Genomic DNA, 20,529 nt, shown 5'->3' with positions numbered 1-20,529 from the left:
ACCTGCCTGTGGAGGCCAACTTTTGGCTGCCGTACCCTGCCCCCGAAAGTGGATTTTCGGCTCTGGAAGGGAGTTTCAGCCGCCGAAGGTGCCGCCGAACATGCATGAGTTTCGTCTCTGGAGGGAACCTTCGGCCGCCGAAAGTGCCGCCGAAGGTGCATGACTTTCGGCTCTGGAGGGACTTTCGACCGCCGAACCTGCCGCCGAAAGTGCCCTGTTCAGCCTTCCTTTGCATGATTTATGTGATTGTTTTAAGGTGTTTTAGGGGGTTTTTGGGGAGGATTTTAGAGTCATGTTCATGGATGTTTGGTCCCTCATTTGAGTCCACCTGTGTAGGTTCGGACCCGAGGAACCGAGGACCCCTGCAGTGAGATAGCTGCTTCAGAGTCATTAGAGCTTCAGCCAGAGGTGAGTGGAATAACTCTTTATGTTCAAAGCAAATAAATAAATTTTGAGCATGATACATGCATCACGTATGCCATGAGATATACTAGGTTGTTTGCATTAGAATTCACGAATATGTTGCATTGCATAACTTGATGATGATGTGGATGGATGTTGAATGACCCTTTAGTCCCCGTATGATATGATATGATGATGATACGGTATGGAAGACCAGTGAGGCCCATTTTACGCCCCTGGCACTATGTTAAGAGAAAGACCAGTGAGGCCCATTCTACACCCCTGGCACTATGGAATGTTATGCTATGTACATTATGTTAAGAGAAAGACCAGTGAGGTCCATTCTACGCCCCTGGCACGATTGGACTATGTAGAGGATTATTGGTGACAAGTCCATCCTTGAGGTGATTTGTTTGTGATGTGTTGCATTTCATGAAAGCATGAAATTTAAATTGAATGTTTATTTATTCTGCTCACTGGGCTTTTGTAACGACCCGAAAATCGGACCGCTACCGGCGCTAGGATTCGGGTCGGCTTAAGGCCGCCAAGACTCGTAGCAAGCCTGACATTCATCCTGAAAACCTGTTTAATCCCATACATGATCAACAACAAACATAAAAATTTAAAACTTTTCCTTCAAACATCCAACTCAACCTGAACATACATGTACATAGTCATGATCATAATCATGATCCCTCTGTGGGATCTCATCAATGCCCCAACGGGCGATATGACATGAGATGAGTTGGCTTTCATAAACATTATAAAACTTTTTTGATCATGTAATAAAAGGAATTCCTCATACATAATGTCAAGCACAATATCTAAACCTCTGTAACGACCCAAAAATCCGGACCGCTACCGGCGCTAGGATCCAGATCGGCATAAGGCCGCCGGGACCCGTAGCAAGCCTACTATGCATCCTGTACAGCTGGTATAATCCCAAACATGATCAAACATATCCATAAAACATTTAAAACTTTACCTTTACCCAGCTTGACCTGTGTATGCACTATGACTGAGCTCATAGAACCCCTAAGGTCAGCATACCCTATGTCAAACTCGATCCAACACATATATCGACATGAAATAAAACTCATGTATAAAGGGATTAACCAACTCGGGCCAAGCACAATACTATAACTCTGAACATATAACATAATATCATATTACAACATAAATCGTTTACATCCTTACATAACTTTACATTACATCATGTCCACTACTATTCTATTACATAAACATGATCATGGACGTAACCTGCTGATCTCCTGACTATCTCTGACCCTGCAAACCTGGGGTTAGGGGAGAGGGGTGAGCTAAAAAGCCCAGTGAGCAGAAACCACAAAAGAAAACAGTTCATTTTAACGTATGCTATCATGGAATGCGTCACATCACAAATATATCACTTCAAGGATGAATCTGTCACCAATAGCCCTCTACATATCAATCTCGTACCATAACAAGTCAACAATACTCTATGCCAGGGGCGATACGGCCACGCCTGGACTCCACATACTCTATGCCAGGGGCGATACGGCCACACCTAGACTTATCATGCTCTATGCCAGGGGCGATACGGCCATACCTGGACTTCTCATCTCATATCATATCGTACATGCCATATCATATCATTTCATATCATGTCATAACATACTGAGGGCTAGAGGATCATCCAGTATCCATCCACATCATTGTCATCGTATTATGCAATGCATCATATTCGTGAATTCTAATGCAAACAACCTATTACACAACATGGTATTCATGATGCATGAACATGCTTGAACATGCTGAAAACATTTGATTTAAAACATAAGGGTTAGTTCCACTCACCTCTGGCTAGCTCTGGACTAACTCTGAAGCAGCTAACACTGCTGAACACCTCGGTTCCTCGGGTCCGATCCTACACAGGTGGACTCCAGTGAGGTGCCAAACATACTCTAAACAACTCATAAACAACTACCCAAAAACCCTCTAAAGCATCACTTAAACATGCATAGAAAACACTCAAGAAAAGGCTGGACAGGGCACTTTCGGCGGCACCTTCGGCGGCCGAAAGTCCCAGACAGAGACGAAAGTCAGGTAGGTTCGGGGGCACCTTCGGCGGCCGAACCCTCTCACCAGAGACGAAATTCAGGCACTTTCGGCGGCCGAACATTACCTTCGGCGGCCGAAAGTCTGCTTTCAAGCCAAAACTCAACTTTCGGGGGCAAGGTTAGGCGGCCAATCCCTGCATCCTCAGGCAGGTTCGGCGGCCGAAACCACCTTCGGCGGCCGAACCTGAGTTCATCCAGAACTCAGCCTTTGTGCATTTCAAGCCTTCCAAACCTTCCATACACCCCAAAACAAGCACCCAACTTCTCAAACACATGCATACATCCTTAACCATGCACAAAGGAGCTCAAACAAGCTTAAACTCCCAAAAACAACATCTAAAGCATACATAGATAGTTTATGACCCACATAGGCCAAAACCATTAAAACAAACCAAACCTCACATACTCTTTCCCAATCATGCATACTCTCTCCCATATACTCAAGGGGCTTGAAAACTAACTTAAACCCCAACACAAACATCACAAGAACATACAATATCATACATTGGGCATAAAACCCACATAAACCCTAACATGCATATCTACCCATACTCAACCATCAAAACCTCTTAAAACTCACTTAAAACTTCATGAAACGTAAAAGAAAGTATATATCCACACTTACCTCTTGAAGATCGAGGGTTTGTGCTAGCTCTAACTTGGAGATGGGAGGAAACTACTCCTTGGGTCTCCAAGCTCCCAAAACTTTGATCTAAGCTTGAAAACTCTTCAAAACAACCATGGAACTCATAAAAATATGAAGGAGATGAAGAGAAAACATGAAAATGACCAAAGGAGGACATGAACACACCTGAGCTCGAGAATGGGGAGAAATCTCGCCCATTTTCGGTCTGAGGGGCTTTTATAGGTGGCCAGCCAAACCTCCTTCGGCGGCCTAACATGCATGCAAAACACCCCCATGTTCGGCGGCCGAACTTGAGGTTCGGCGGCCGAACCTGGTTTGTTCAAACATAGCTTTCGGAGGCCAAAAGAACTCCCGAAACCTTCCCATGTTCGGCGGCCGAACTTCACTTTCGGCAGCCGAACCTGGCAAAAACCTCCTTGGTCTTTTCTTTTCAAAACTCACTTCTTTTTCATTTAAAACCATGAAATCAGTAAAAATCATTTTAGAAATCACATTTTACCCCTCTAGAAGACTCTGGCATCATCAAAATTCCATATTCCAACGGAGACTCCGCCGGAAGATAGAGATTCTGATGCCGGAATCTAGCCGGGTATTACAACCTCAATATCATTACATGACTGAAACTTATACTTTTACATAGCATTAATACATTTATCATGTCCACACTAACTATTACATACACGTGACTTCATTACTCTTGTAAACCTCCTGGTCTACCCTGTACCTGCAAACCTGGGGAAGATGGGAGAGGGATGAGCTACTAGAGCCCAGTGAGCAGAATAATAAAAACATTTAAATCATATGGATCATGGAATGCATCACATCACAGCTAATCACATCAAGGATGAACTTGTCACCAATAGCCCTCTACATGGTCCAACTGTGCCAGAACGTAGAATGGGTCTTGGTCTTTCCCTTACATATCATAACATAACAGTGTCCAACTGTGCCAGAACGTAGAATGGGTCCTGGTCTTTCTCTTACATAGTGCCAGCGAACGTAGAATGGGTCCCACTGGTCTTACTTTCTGTACCGTACATATCACATCGTCATATCATAGATCGAGGGCTATGGATCATCCAACATTCATCCACATCAACATAAAAATATGCAATGCAACATATTCGTGAATTCTAATGCAAGCAACCTAATTCATCACATGGCATTCATGATGCGTGAAACATGCTAAAAAGTTCATTCTTTGCTTTAAAACATAATAAGTTATTCCACTCACCTCTGGATAGCTCTGACCAGACACTGGGGCAACAGACTCACTGCTGGGGTCCTCGGTTCCTCGGGTCCGAACCTACACAGGTGGACTCAAATGAGGGACCAAACATACATGAACATAACTCTAAACTATCCCCCAAAAACCCCCTAAAACATCATGGAATAATCATATAAAAACATGCAAGAAATGGTTGAACAGGGCACTTTCGGTGGCAGGTTCGGCGGTCGAAAGTCCCTCCAGAGCCGAAAGTCAGGCAGGTTCGGCGGCACCTTCGGCGGCCGAAAGTCCCAGACAGAGACGAAAGTCTCCTTTCGGGGGCAACTTCGGCAGCCGAAAGGCCTACCTCCCCAGCCATGTTCGGCGGCCAAAAGTTCCTTCGGCTGCCGAACCTGGTTTCTGCCAAAGGGCAGAAACTTGGCTCCCTTATGCATTTGTGCCTCCAAAACTAACCAATCATGCATAAACCTATTCTACAACATTCCCAAGCATTCACAAGCAAATATACAAGCTCCTAGGGGCATCAAACCAACAAAAACCCCAACTACAACACACAAGCAACTCACATTGCTCAAAAACACATATAAAACCCATAAACCTAACTATGAGCTAAACATGCATTTAACCCCATAGATCTAGCATAAAACTTACTTTAAATATAAAATGAGCTTAAGATCGGCTCTTACCTCTTGTAGATCGAGGGAGAGACGTCCTAAACTCGGAGGTGGGAGGTTTTGAGTTCTTGAACCTCAAAACTCCAAAACTTTGCTCAAAGCTTGAAAATCTTCAAAACCAAGTAAAAACTCATGAAAATCGAGTAAGATGGGAAGGAAAGAACTCAAGATCGGTGAGGGGCGGCGGAGAGCTCACCTTGGCCGGAAATGGGGAGAAAGCTCGCCCATTTTCGGCTAAGGGACCCTTTTATAGTGGCTGGCCAGGCCACGTTCGGGGGCCGAACGTGCCTCCGCATGCATGCCATGTTCGGCGGCCGAACTTGAGGTTCGGCGGCCGAACCTGGACTTTCCTCACTTATGCTTTCGGGGGCCTAAAGGCGCTCCCGAAGGCATGCATGTTCGGCGGCCGAACTTGAGGTTCGGCGGCCGAACCTGAGTTTTCCTTCAAGGTTGTTTTTATGCAAAAACTCATTTCCATTTTACTTAAAACCATGAAATACCTTAAAACATTTTATAAAAACATGATTCTACCCTACTAGAGGCTTCCGACATCCGAGATTCCACCGGACGGTAGGAATTCCGATACCGGAGTCTAGCCGGGTATTACAGCTTTATAGCTCACCCCTCTCCCTTAACCCCCAGGTTTGCAGGTACAGGGTAGACCAGGAGGTCAGCAGGAGTAGAGTCATGTTTTATGTAATAGCTAGATGTGGACATGAATATGATGAAATGTAAAAGTATAGTATAGAAATATAATGAAATGATGCTTATGGAAGTTTAGAGTTGTGCTTGACCATAGTATGTTGTTAATCCCCTTTCAGTACATGATCTTAAATGTTTTAATGTTGATTATGTAAACCAAGCTTAATGTATATTATGATACCCCATTGGAGTATTTGATGAGGACTCCAGTGAGAGGTTTTATGTTATGATTTGTGCATGCACAGGTTAAGCTTGGTGAAGGAATGAATGAATGAATGAATGAATAAATGAGAAAGTTTTAAATTTTTATGTAATTGTTGATCATGTATGGGATTAAACAGGTATACAGGATGTATGTTAGGCTTGCTACGGGTCCCGGCGGCCTTAAGCCGATCTGGATCCTAGCCGGTAGCGGTCCGATATTCGGGTCGTTACAAAGAGAGCGAACCAAAAGCAAAACTAAAAGTAAAAAAGGCAAGGGTATGAAGGATACCATAGGAGTTACCCCGTCTCTCGAAGGAAGGATGACCAACTGAGTCTTGGCCCTTGATAAGCATCTCTCCACCCCGGACTACCGTCTCTTGAAACTTGACCTCTAATTCAATAATTCTATTGGAGGTGGTTTGGTTCTCCTCAACTTGAGAATGCAGCTCTTAGACTTAGTGTTGAAGCATGACCATTTGATCATTAGCACTTTTAGCCCGATTCTTAAGGGCAAGTCGGGAAGCGTTGGCCTCACTTACGTTTACTTGGAGTTTGTCTATTGACTCCAGAGTCTCTTTCATTATGCCCTTCACTGCGTCAACCCGAGTCTTCAACCTTGAGCATTCCTCTGCCAGGAGTCTTTTGTCTGTTTCTTGAGCACTAAACTCCCGCCTCAGAACCATTTTATGCTCTTTGGCTATATAGGCACCAAGGCAGAATGCATGATGTTGTCAGAAAGCTTGTCCGTCTCAACCTCATTCAGGCAACAACGGTCCCTGGGCCTTAGAGCATTCTTGGTTAATAGAAAGGCCAGACTGGGATCTTCAAAGAGAGAGGGTGTTCAGGTTAGCGCTAGCGCTAGGTGTTGGATGCTAGGAGGCCACGAGGAATCAACCCCCACGTTCACAGGAATAGGCTTAGTAGAAATGGGGATTACAGTAGAAGGCTAGAAAGCTGGGACAGATGTAGAGGCACCCATTGCAGAAGACTCGGGCTGCGAATGAGCCGACTATTCGATTGTAAGTTGGGGAGGAGGAGGAGGAAGTATAATTACTTCTTCTGCTCGATGAGTATGCTTAGGAGGGGAACTGGTTGCCCCAACAACAGCTTTGCCTTTGCGGGCAGCACAAGCCACCTCAGCAAACTTGTTCTTATTTCTAGCTATATCTACATAGAACAAAAAGTGTGTAAGATAGTTTGAAGTACAAGAGAAGATGGAAAGAAAAATACCTTGCTCGCTTGCTAGAGAGGAGCTTTCCCCAAGACGGGGAAGGCTAAGTAGGTGAGAAACCTGAGCTTGGTTTGCCCGAAAAAGGCTCTGCCAAGATAAGACAACATTCCTCACTGCCTTAGTGATATACATTTTCTATGTGGACTTAGCCACCGTCAAAAGAAAGTCTAAAGCCTCATCTTCATCCCTCCGTGGCTGGACCCCATCCTTCCTCAACTCCACCCACATGTTTCAGCTCGTTCAAAGGTATCCAAACCCCTAGACATTTGGTGACGGAGGATAAAAAACTTGTTCTTCTATTACTTTAATGAAGAAAGTACCCGATCAAACATCATCTAGTGTTTTCTTTCACTGAAGAACTAGAACTCCTCGTTTCTTCGAATGCCCAGCTAATACAGTTGAGAGAAGAGGTCGCATTCGGCTTGATGTTGTTATTGGAAAAAATAAATGGGAGGCCACCAGGATTTTTCAGCTGTTGGGATGCAACTGGGCGACTGAAAGTTTATGGAACCGTAGGACCTTAGCAAAAAAGAGTCCATGAGGAACCGAAGACCCGCCTTCAGCTACTCTTCATAGATTATGATAGTATCCTCTGCAGGGATCTAGTTATTCATGTGAATACTCGAGGAAGGAACAAAGACACGAAAAGTCTCTTGAGAAATTTAGTATTGATTGTGAAGACGATCTACATCTTGCTCCGTTAGTATGGAAGGGATGTCGTTGATCAGACTGCCCTCGCTTTCGTGAGCCGTCCTTAATGGAACAATGGGGCGGGGGCACGGATGGGATCGTCGGAGGAGGAGCTTAAGGCGAAACTTTTACTGGAGACAAGAGAAGAAGAGGAAGTATCTCTATTCATCTTAAAATAAAAAAGCAAATAGGAATTATATCAAAAAAACAAGGAAGAATAAACGAAAAAGAGGAGTGACCGAGTCTTTCCTGAAAGCAGAGACTATGGTTGCAAGCAAAAGTGATAATTGGAGAAGAAGAATAATTCTTATATGACGATTTTGACGGTAGGCTTTAAAAGCGGCTCGAGAAACAGAGCAGTCATTAATGTGCAGAAGCAGGCGAAGCAACATGAGCAGGAAAGACCAATCCAAGTTAGCCACGTGCTCTAGATCGTGGAGATAACTGTCACATTCGAATATAAACAATCAAAGACTAACGGAAAGATTTCTGATGCTATACAAGAATTGTCCAAAGTGAGTCATGAGTTGTCACCATCAAATAGAGTCACGTAGCAAGAATCTGATAAATCAATATCCGATCCCACTCGAGGGAAGAAAGACTCGGACACTGTTACACCTGGTTCTTCACCAAAACTTGCCCTCTCCTGAAAAGATCGAGTCTCGGCATAAAGTTACTATTAACAGGCACAAGCCAACATATCTCCAATATGTTTGTAATCGCGGGATTACTTACCGATTAGCTGGTTAAATCTCTTATTAAATAGTTGGTTATATCAACACTAAAATTTTAGAAAATATTATATAAACTCCATTTTATTATAGTATAAAAATTAATAATCATAGAGACAAAAATGTGCAATTCTCTTACACAATTACTCTTAAATTCTACTTTTACTCTATTTTTCAGTTTATAAATTTAAGCGTCGAAATGATTGCTATAAGCACAAATTATCTCACATTCTCTTTCTTGCAAATTTAGTCAATCACAATATAATTTTCTTTTCGACCGCATCAATTATTTGTTTTTTAAATTTATAAAATATAACAATTTAGCATATAATATTTTATTTTTTTATATATTTTAATCTCTATAATTATATATTTGAAATAATTTAGCCTTGAAATCGACTTTTTTTTTGTATGATTATCTTGATAATAAATTTAACAGACTAATTAATTTATTAATAAAATGAAATATGTGTGGTTATATTATAATTATTAAAAAAAATAAATTACTGTTTTATGAAATTTTATAAACTATATTATAGATTATTCAAAAATAAATTCTTAAGCATACCAATTAAATACATTAAAATTAATTTAAAATTAAAATCGATGTATTTTTGTTTACATATAAATGGTTTTCTTATCCTACCATCCGACAGCTGGCGGCTTTGAGTTGGAAAATATCCGTAACCCTCCGTTGATTTTTATCTATCAATTTAAAGAGTTTGTTTGTTCAAAATTATATATCATTTTAAGGAGATTAATATATATATTAAATTTATTATTATTTTTATTAAACACAATATTTATTTTTATAGTTTTCTTTTTTTTTCTTTCTTAATTGTCAAACTTTTATTGGTAAATTTATGAATAAAAAAACTATTAATTTATATAATTTTTAATTATTTTTTTATTATTATGTAAAAATTTTAAGCTACAGATATGAGATTTTTTTGCTCCATGTTAGAAAACCATCTTAATCATTTGAGTTCTAAGTCCACAGTGTACTTAAATACCATTCAATGCAATTTATTCTCTTGTATTCACACTTTACAGCATCCCGATCTGCTTTCCACTTGTCCTTTAGTGATTGGTTTATAATTAATTATCAACATTATTGCAATCAAACTAAACTAAACTAAATTATCCTTTTCAATGCTTACTTTGACATTTAAAATTAAATACTCCAATCTTGACTAAAATCAATTTAATTTTTTTTAACGATTTTTGTTTTAAATGGATATTCATACATTAACTATTTTTTTTTATAATTTTAAAAAAATTTATTTTATTATTTATATTTCTATATCTTAGTTATTCTACTTTTATAGCATGAGGTTAATGAAGAGAAAAAAAAATGGAAACAAAAGTATATTTGAGACAAATAATAATTATTTAAATTAAATTAAAGGCAACTTCATTGCGATTTTGGTAATTTAAAGGTTTTTTAATTAATTATCATGTAAAATCTTAAATAATATATAAGAGTAGAGACCGAAAATAATCAATAAACAAAATTGTGTATTAAATAAATGTAAAAATAATTATTTTAATTAATTAAAAAAATCAATATAAATATAAATAAAGTTATTTATCAACTATTTAAAATTTAGTCCGAGAAAAATTGTTTCATTTCAATTTATTTTTGAAATGAATTGAGTTTAAATTTAATTTTTAAGTTCGTTAAAATAAGCAAATTAAATTTCAGTTTCACTTATTAAAATTTATGAACTCGCTTTATTTATAAATTTATGAGTAAATTTACGTGTCGATTGTAAATAAATTTATAAATAAAATTTAATAATAAATTTTTATTTATAAAACTAATTAGCTGACTAATTTTTTTAAATATTTATATTATTTTTATATCAATGAATTCATTGCTTAAATTAAGAAGGGCGGACTGATTCAAATAATAAAAAATTGGTAGCTTAGAGTATTAAAAACTCAATAGGAAAGAAAGGGAAAGAAAAGCCCGTGAAAGTTACTTTGAAACCGAAGTCATCTTTGATCGCCCAACAAAGCTTTGAAGTGGTCTCCCAGTCCATTATGAAAAATCCAAATCTATGCTTTTAATTAATTATATATATATAAATCAAAATTTAAAAACATAGGGACTACATCATATATTTACTTTTGAAATTAAAATAGAATTATTAGTAAAATTGAGAAAAAAAAAATTAACAAATTATATTTAAATTAATAAAAAATCAGCGTGTCTCCATACGCCTAAATTAATATTTAAAAATATTTAGTAAAAAAAAATATAAATAGATAAAATATATTATGTAGTAGTTCAAACCACAGTCAAACTAACATATAAAATTATTATTTTAAATAAATTTTGGAATTAATTTGTCCCTCAAATTAATGCTTGGTTGTAATTTTATTTGATAGAATCTGATATTTTTATTATAATAATTAAATATTTCCTTAAATATGATAGTGAAGTGATATAATAATCGTTTAAAATAAATTATATATTATTATTATATGATAGATTATATGTTAAAAGTCTAATAAATTAATATGCTGTTTAGAAATTTTATTTATATAAAAAAAATAAAATATTGTAATGAGTATATCACTAAGACTTATCCTATTTTAAATAAGTTGAAATTTTATAAAAAATTATTGATAGCAAATAAAATTAAGTAAATTTTTATCATACGTATAATTACAGAATCTTTTACTTACTAATCGATATGAATCGAATTTTTAGAAAATTTAATAATTAATCCATATTTTTATAATATAAAAATTAATATACACATATATTATAATATATATTTTTACATATTTATTCAAAAATAAAAATAATTTATTATATTTATTTATTTTATTAATTTACTGACTTAATTATAAAAATAGTTATTTACGAACGTTAACCATCTCATTCTTTCTTTTTATTAATTATCTCATTTTTTTTATTCTCCAAATCGATTGATTATAAATTAGTTTTATTTCAATCATATCTGAGAAATAATTTTTAAATATGTTAAAAGAGAAGATTAACACATTGATTTAAAATTAATTTGATTTGTTTTTAATTATAAAAATCACAAGATAATTAAATAAAAATTTAAACTATTTTTTAACATCATTTAAAATAAATACTTTAATCCAGCATAAAATTGATAAAAATATATTTTATTTTTATTTAATTAATAAAATCTAAAAATATTTATAAATAGTGACATGTTTAAAGGAGGACTGATAGAAATTATCGTTTTTTTTAATTTTAATTAATTTTAAAGTAGGAATAAATTGAATATAAATTTATTTTTAATATATTAACATTATATTTAACTTTTTATATTATTAGTGAAAATTTTAAAAAATTAATTAATTTTATTAAATATATATTTTGGTCTCATGTCTTGCAACTTCTAAACACGCTTGGACTTAAATTATGCGTACAGTCCAATTGCCCAATTGTTCAGTAGGGAGAAAAACAAACAACTGATGAAAGGTGAATTCACGAGAAGTCTGAGATATATTTATAATTTTTTTAAAATATAAAAAGTTAATAGTAATTATCTTTAATTTTAATTAATAGTAAAGAAAAAGAAAAAGAAAAAATATATATATATATATAAATAGAGAGTAGGAAGACTTTAAAGTTTAAAGTCAGACATAACAGCGAACTCACTCAGACAGGGTAGGCGGGATGACTTTCATGTAATGTGTTGTGTCTCCTTCTCTCTCTCTCTCTCTCTCTCTTTATTCATATCTTTACATTTACACAACTGACAATATCTCAACCATTTCTACATTCTTATTTAATTCAAGATTTTAGAATAGTCAATCCTTTCGGTTTCCTTCTCTCACTTGGGCTTTTCCTATTATTTCTCCATTTTTCTATTCAATCTCAGTCAAAAATTCCATTCTCTCGCCACATTTCCATTGCTGCCAAAACTAAACGCGTTCACTTCTCCAAAAGATTTCTTCTTTATTACTTCTTCTATCTTCCATCTGCTGCTTCCCACTGTTTAATCTCCCAATTCTTCTTCTTCTTCTTAATCCCAAGATCAGGTATGTTGTTGTTGGACAACTGGGTTCTCTAATTATCATTCTCTTTTTTAAGTTTTGGATTGGACCCATGAGTTCTGCTATAGAGGTGAAATCGTTGTCATTTTTGAACGTTGATTTTGATTAGGGAATTGTTTGAGCTCAAAGGCATTTTCAAGAACCATGGGAGGGGTTTGTTCAAGAGGGACGAAAGGAAAGAACACTAAAGTTGCTCAGCAAAGTTCTGGTTTTTCTGGGAAGCTGAACTCGATTAAGAGCTTTAGCAAGCATAAAGAGAATTCTCAGTCATATGCTAATAACGACGATGATAATTTTGGCAAGACTACCGCTCCCCAGAGGTATAATTCCGGTGAGCTGTTCTTGAATTTCTCAAGAGAACTTAAGCCGTCAACGCCTGCTAGGGGAGGTGCTGCTAAGGTATGTTTGGTTTTTATTATATATAGCTTGTTGGTTATGGTTTGGCTTATCAGTTATCATTCATATGCTTAGGATATGGAACTTAGCTCACTTTTTTATGTTGAACTGGCGGTGAGCAATGTGATTAACTGTTATGAAGCAAGCTTCCATGATAAGAGAAAAGGGCTTCGTGGATTTGCCGGATTAATGCTCAATTTTGCTCCTCTTTTTTATATGGGGTGAGGGCAAAAGCAATAGTTTCAGATATCTCTTACACAAGTGACGAGGATTGTTGCTATGCTCAGACATGTTAGTAGATAAACCTGATGGTTCACTGAATCTCTGTGTATGCATGATCAGTGTTGAAGCTGCTAAACGAGATCTTCCATTAACGCTATCTGCCACATACTGGATTGCAATCTTGATTTTCCTTTTAATGGCCTGTTTGAATCTTCGTTCTTATCATTACTATGGTGCATCCAGTTTTAAGTACAATCCATTTCAGTAATTACGATTGAGATTCCAAGGTCTTCGATTGCAAAGTGTTGTCTCCATAGGGTAAAAAAAGATATTGTGATGGTCCTGTGTATGCAGCGGAAAAAAGATACCCACTTGCATATGAGAAAAAAAAGATGTAAAAGAGCAGCTGATATGCTACGGCCTGTCCACTAAGATCATCATAGATTTTTATATTTGCATCCAATTTGTGGAAATAATCCCCATGATACAACCAGAATATGGGGTCAGAAATTGCAGAGGAAATGGAAGTATGTTCCATAAATGAGCAGCGGTGCGGAACATATAATTGATTTTCAGTTTTTCTTAGCTTGCAGTGAGGCCTATGTAATTGGTTTCTAGGCTGAATGATCAGAGGCAGGTGTAAAACAAATTTCAAGAAATCCGAACTGCATAGAAGGCTAAAACGGAGTTGCCTTACGATTAACCAAAACTGAATCTGTAGACCAAACATAATAGGAAAAAGCTCACAAATCGGGATTGAATGCACTAAAACTATTCTAATCATGTTCCTCAGATTTATCCTAGGGATCATGCAACATTCTCAAGAATGTAGCTTTACAGATATTTAGTTTTGTTTTAAACGTTAGACTAAGGAAGTAGAATCTTCTTTATGATAGTGGAAGACACCCTCTACATTCTTGAGAATAGATGGATTTGCTTTTCTGTTTCCTGGTTCTGGCTTTTGTTTATCTATATTATGTTTTTCCTTTCTGCAGGATTGCCAGAAGAGTTCATTTATAGGAAAAGCTGGCGCTGTGAGCCTGGAGAAAGCAGTTGAAGTTTTAGACACTCTCGGAAGTAGCATGTCAAATCTGAATGCCCGGAGTGGCTTCATCTCTGGCATGGCTTCTAGAGGGAACAGAATAACAATACTGTCATTCGAAGTAGCTAACACAATAGCCAAAGGTGCAAACTTGTTTCAATCACTGTCAGAAGAAAATGTTCAGTTCCTGAAAAAAGAGATATTACATTCAGAAGGGGTTCAAAAATTGGTTTCCACAGATATGCAAGAGTTGCTAATTCTTGCTGCTATGGACAAAAGGTCATCACTTATTAGAATTAATTTGGGTTGTCTTTTATGTCCAGCATAATTGGCTTTTGACATATCATTATATCTTATTTCTGTAGAGAGGAATTTGATGTATTTACTCGTGAAGTAATTCGGTTTGGAGATCTATGTAAAGACCCACAATGGCACAACCTGGGTCGATATTTTACAAAGTAAGGTACAACTTTATGCTGCAGTATTTCCTAGTTACACTAATGATGTTTGCTGACATAGAATGCATGTCTTGTGGCATGGTTGTAATATTTCAGATTAGATTCAGATTATTCCAATGATAAACAATCTAGATCAGAGGCAGAAACCATAATGCAAGAGTTGAATTCTCTGGCCCAACATACCTCTGTAAGTTATTTTCCATGCATAATTAGAAATTCTCATATGCAACAATTTTTGTGCCGCATTTTTTCTTTAGGGATGTTGCTAAATATGCCTCTGCAGAGTCATACTTGAAATTTTTCATCTTCTATGAATGTTGCATAATGCTGTTGAAAATCCTCTTTCTTATTTCTAATGATTTTGAAGTCTCTAATTCTAAGAGAAATGTCATTGCGTATAAATCTTCTAAATATAAAATATTATGTCACTAATCTTTCAAGCTTCAAGATTTCAAGAAATTTTGCTTCTTTTTCTATAGTTGAATGTGGCACTACTTTGTACTTTCTGTTATATTGATCTCCTTTGTGCTTGTGCAGGAACTGTATCATGAATGGCATGCTTTGGACAGATTTGTACAAGATTACCAGCAGAAGCTTGAAGAAGTGGAGTCCTTACATCTCCCCAGAAAAGGTTAGGCATGGCAATTTATTTCTCTTCGCGTGATTTTTTAATTTGGGTGATTTTCTTGTAACTAATCAGCAACATCTGAAGTGACATTATTTGTATTGCTATGTCATTGATTTAAGTCATGAGTTTTTCAACATTGTGTTATTTAGTTCCAAGACTGATTTTGTCTTGTGCTATCACACCATCATGTCTTTCTACGGATTACAAGTATACCTCATTAAAGTTGACCATTGATTTTCAATGAAGGGCATGCCTCAAGCATAGCTTCTAACGTGCCTTTTCTTTATTTATTCTTCTTCTTGTGTTGATCATATGCTTTCTCTATCACTAGATAAGATACTATCATTGATGTCATCCTTTATACCTGGTTTCTAGACTACTATTTTTTTCTTGTTTCTTCTATGCTTCAGGTCCAATATCTACTTGACACCTGCTAACCATAACGGATAGATAATGTTACCCAAATATTTTCTTTGTAATTGCAGGAGAGAGTATCACGATTTTACAAAGTGAGCTAAAACAACAAAAAAAGCTTGTAAGGAGCTTGCAAAAGAAATCACTGTGGTCTATGACTTTGGAGGAGGTACGTTTTATGACCCATCAAACACTGGTCACTTCTGCTGAAAAGTCACACCATTGTTTAAGCATACTTAATTGCAAGATCATGTCATCATTTCACTTCCATTAATTTTTTCTAGAACATTTTATGCTTACATTAATAAATTTTGCTTACTTTTCTGGCACACCATGGTCTCAGGCTTCATTGATTCGAATAGAGGTTCTAAGAGTAGACGTCAATTAGAATTAAATTAATTATAATTTTAGATGGAACGTACCCTTGATCATGGGAGGATGTGTAGCACCAGTTGCATTGGATTCCAAATCTTACAACTTTTCCTTTCATTTCCGCAGATTATGGAGAAGCTTGTTGATATAGTTACCTATTTACACCAAGCTATCTTAGAAGCATTTGGAAACAATGGTATGAGTTTAGTCTCTTTTGACAAAATTAGATGGCCATATCATGAATATAACTCTGTATGCATGTGCATGCATTATGCATAATTGGTAGGAAACTTGATAAGTTTACTTAAAATAGTTTTATAAGCTTAGATTTGGTCGTCCAAAAAAATATCCAATATATGTGAATTTGCTTTTGTATATTATTCTGCCCTTATTGGCTATGCATCACAAGGATGGTAAGTCATAAATACTTATAGGATTGTAAATTAATGGCAGGTGTTAGACTGGCTAGCGAGGAGCCTGACAAGAATCCTCAAAGGCTAGGTGCAGCTGGTCTCGCACTGCACTACGCTAACGTTATCAACCAGATTGATAATATTGTGAGTTTACTATTCCTTTTCCTTTTTGTTTTCCCCATATAAACTGTAGTCGGAAATATGATTTTCCATGGGATTCATTTTTTAATGAAAAATAATATTTTATCAGACATCTCGCCCTACCTCCCTTCCTCCTAATACAAGGGACAATTTATATCATGGTTTGCCCATCAGTGTTAAGACAGCTCTACGATCCCGATTACAGATGGTTGACACTAAGGAAGAGGTATATCTGCAAAATCATGCTCTTTGTTTTTTACCCATTGCCACAGTGCTCAAAGGTAATTGCTTCTTTTTCCTTGTAATGCTTGTGCATGCACTTAATAGCTGCTTCCTGCTGTGTTTCTCTGCAGCTCACAGTAGCTCAGGTGAAAGCTGAAATGGAAAAGACCCTGCAGTGGCTTGTACCCATCTCCACCAACACAAACAAGTACGTTGATCTGTGTTTAAATAAATTTATTCTCTGATCTCTCAAATCATAGTGGTCTATGCGGCCTGCCTTTCTCGTCTTTTATGTTTTTCTTTACCATATAAGAATTGCTTGTGAAAAGGGCCATCATTGTCTTTCATTTACAATTTCTTCTTTTTGTTGCAATTTGCTACAGAGCACATCAAGGTTTTGGGTGGGTTGGAGAATGGGCAAATACCGGGTTAGTTGACCTTACTTCTCTCTCTCTCTCTCTCTCTCTCTCTCTCTCTCTCTCTCAATTTCTACTTGAATAAAATGCATATGTTGAATGAATCTTGATGGTGTTTTTTTCTCCTTATAGAAATGAATTTGGCAAGAACTCAACTGCACAACATAACTTGATCCGACTCCAGACACTTTACCATGCTGATAAGCAGAAGACAGACTCCTACATTCTCGAATTGGTGATATGGCTTCATCGTTTGATAAACTTAGTAAGACATAGAGATCATGCTTTCAAAGCTATGCCCTTTCGATCTCCTACTCAAAAGGGACCTGCTTTCCACGCCAAGATGCAACGAATTTTATCCCTCAACTACGATACTACAACGTGCAGCATTCAACTTTCTGAAGAAGACAGAGATCTATTAGACAAGGTGTGCTGGAGGAGATTGGTTCCAGCAATAAGCAAGAGTCAGGAATTTCCCATAGCTAACAAAAAAGGAAAAGCGTTGAAACCAAGCAGGAGCACCGGAAGTTCTCCGGTAAGAGAGATTGGTGCAAGAAAAAAGTTACAGCACTCGAACAAATTGGACGTTATGGATGGCTTGCATTCCATAACATTATGAATTAATTATAGTAGCCAGGCATTTGGGTTCCATTGGGAAGTTATTTTTCATGTATATTCATTCGTTAAAGTCTTATGCTATAGTATATAACCACTGCGTTGTGATGATTAGTATTAGGCCACCATATAAAATGACATAGTTATCAAGTTTTTGGCAGTATCAATCTCGATCCTTTGGCCGAGTATGAATGGATATGGTTTCATCTGAGATTAAGAACAGATATGGGCATAGGGATCAGATCAGTACAAATGGGAGTGCCCGTATTGTCGTAACTGGCAATGGGACGGACACCCATCTCGCATTGCTATTTGCGAGAAATGACCACTCATCATGTCCCGTTAACTGCCATGAAGGATCATGGTTTTGACATAAGTTCTTTCACCCTTTTATAGCAAAGAGCCCGACGCCAGCTCACTCTTGTTTGTCGATGTGGGACAGTGTATAAATATATAAGCATATATTTTGGGTGGTGGACACGGCTTGATCAGCATTTTGGAGCACATAAAAAATTATACTCGTAAGGATTTTGGAAAACGACATGGTAAAAATCACAGCATAGAGAACCGCAAGTTCCACTCGCGGGGATTGCCTGGAATTGGTTCGTCAGAAATGACTTTGGACTTCAACACATCGCTGATTCGTTAGCTCATTCTTAAAATGAATCAAACTTGATTTTGTTGATATCCAGATTGAGTTAAAAATAAGTTAACGCTCGAGTTCGATTTTTTTTTTTTTTTTCAATTCACAACTCTGGATAAGTTACCGATAAGAGTTGGTGCGAAAGGAACTTGCTTTCAGGCCAGCAACGACAGGAGGAAGCAAACGGGCTTGAACCACAAAATGGACAAAGTATTCCAGGGGAACCCAGCATTGGAACAGGGCCAGGTCCGACGATTGCATTGCTAATGTGGGTTATGATTTGTCCGTTTCTCCTTGTCTCCATCAGAATCATAAGGATTAGTAAATGGAGTTCTGGGCCCATTTTACTGTTGTATTAGCAAGATTTTCTTGCGTTTTTAACTTTCGGCTTTGCGTTTTAGGCTTTGAAAAGTAATTCATTGTTTTGTTTCAGTTAAGTATTTGTTGTATTTAAAATCAAATTAGGTCCTTTTTAGGAAGGGAGTTGACTCAACGTTCTTGCGGCCATCGATCGCGGTAAAAAGTCCACCGTCCAATTCCCTGCAGAGGAACCACAATATCATTTAATTTAATTATTTTAACATAATGTAAATCTTTTTTTTTTCTTGTTCTACGATAAATTAAAATTAAAATAGGATTAGTCACTAATTTTTAATGTATTAATAACATATTGCAACTTATCATTAAATTCATATTGCTCAACTAATAATTAACTATTCAGTTAGATCTTAATTAGATGTTAAGTAGGTACTTAATATTTAGATGAGCAAAAATTGATAACCTACCAATATAAAACCACGATAGCAAAAACTTGATGATAGACCTACCTGTGCCCTAACAATCTGATTCGATAATTCATGGCAAATGAATGAAATTTTTTTTAAAAAAAATCATTTTATAGATAATATATTTATTAATTTCCAATATATAAATAGTATAAAATAAACAAAATGTGATATCAGTAAAACGACATTTATTTTATATAATTCTCTCGACTTTTTTTTCTATTTAAATTAGAGAAAAACAAACATAACAAAATTTCTTAGGGTGAATTATTATGTGTTACTATATTATGTCCAACCGCTAAACCAAGAGGATAATTAATTTTAGATATCCAAACAAAGCCTAAAGTCATTCATTGTTAAGGACCACATGTATATTTACCGGCAAGCAAACCTTATCCATCTCTAGCCTTCATTCACGAACGTCGGCCTTTGATAAAGAAAGACGGAAGGAAAAAACAGCGTCGGCATTATTAATCTACGAAAACTTAGTTAGGAAAATATTTTCTGAGGTGTGATATATTTAAAAAATTTTAATTAATAAAAAATATTTTTTAATATAATACAAATCAAGTATTTTTTAAAAAATAAAAATCATTTTCAACGTATTGAATATCTTATTAACATATTTATATATAAATTTATTAATATATTTTATTTTTAAAATTAAAATTAAATAATAAAAAATAAATTATTTTATAAATAATATTTTTTATGAAGAATATTTTTTAAATATAATTTTTTTAAAAAATAAACAGAGTTTAAATTTCTATAATTTTCTTAAAACATATTTTCAAATTGAAGAGAAACATAACCTTGATTTGGTAACAATTAATCTAAATCTAGCTTGAAATCATATTAAAATTAATCAAAGCTAATATCGAAATCAGACAACGGTATACAGATTCAAATTAGAATGAAATTAAGAATTATAAGAGTTGGATTTAATCTTTTTATTTTATTGATTCTCAAATCAAAATTGATTTGATTCGAGAATATCAAATACAATGTATTATAAAATTTTTTCCTTTCACACGAACCTTATGAGCCTTTAATTAATTCTGTAGAGTTTCTAGAACATACCTTATGAGCATATTATATAGTCAAAGTC

General features: G+C 35.9%; 1 protein-coding gene and 1 non-coding gene across 3 annotated transcripts; one reads left to right on the top strand and one right to left on the bottom strand.

Moving 5' to 3' along the window:
• The first annotated feature begins 12,255 nt into the window (after positions 1–12,255).
• On the top strand, positions 12,256–18,181 carry LOC110615918 (protein PSK SIMULATOR 2). Of its 2 annotated transcripts, XM_021758131.2 has the most exons (13): positions 12,257–12,639; positions 12,764–13,053; positions 14,268–14,593; positions 14,680–14,772; positions 14,869–14,959; positions 15,310–15,403; positions 15,886–15,983; positions 16,313–16,382; positions 16,640–16,743; positions 16,850–16,966; positions 17,094–17,170; positions 17,346–17,390; positions 17,511–18,181. In XM_021758131.2, the coding sequence occupies exons 2-13, from the start codon at positions 12,799–12,801 to the stop codon at positions 17,995–17,997; spliced, it is 1,857 nt and encodes a 618-aa protein (XP_021613823.1). In that variant the 5' UTR covers positions 12,257–12,639; positions 12,764–12,798; the 3' UTR covers positions 17,998–18,181. The 2 variants fall into 2 exon arrangements, with proteins under 2 accessions (XP_043812966.1, XP_021613823.1); XM_043957031.1 differs by having other exon boundaries at positions 12,256–13,053.
• A 46-nt stretch (positions 18,182–18,227) lies between these two features.
• Positions 18,228–18,334, bottom strand: LOC122723759. Its single transcript, XR_006350899.1, has one exon. It is a non-coding gene; the product is annotated as a small nucleolar RNA Z279/snoR105/snoR108 (small nucleolar RNA).
• Between the last annotated feature and the right edge of the window lie 2,195 nt (positions 18,335–20,529).

Source organism: Manihot esculenta, chromosome 5 (assembly GCF_001659605.2).
Source record: "Manihot esculenta cultivar AM560-2 chromosome 5, M.esculenta_v8, whole genome shotgun sequence".
In the NCBI taxonomy this organism is placed as follows: domain Eukaryota; kingdom Viridiplantae; phylum Streptophyta; class Magnoliopsida; order Malpighiales; family Euphorbiaceae; genus Manihot; species Manihot esculenta.
This window is presented reverse-complemented; position numbering and strand designations above follow the sequence as displayed.

Excerpts from the sequence above, each read along its gene's own strand:
- LOC110615918 (XM_043957031.1), top strand. The coding sequence starts at position 12,799 with ATGGGAGGGGTTTGTTCAAGAGGGACGAAAGGAAAGAACACTAAAGTT. Across the intron at positions 16,383-16,639 it reads AGAAGCATTTGGAAACAATG|GTGTTAGACTGGCTAGCGAG; the intron begins GTATGAGTTTAG and ends AATTAATGGCAG. Across the intron at positions 17,171-17,345 it reads ATCTCCACCAACACAAACAA|AGCACATCAAGGTTTTGGGT; the intron begins GTACGTTGATCT and ends AATTTGCTACAG.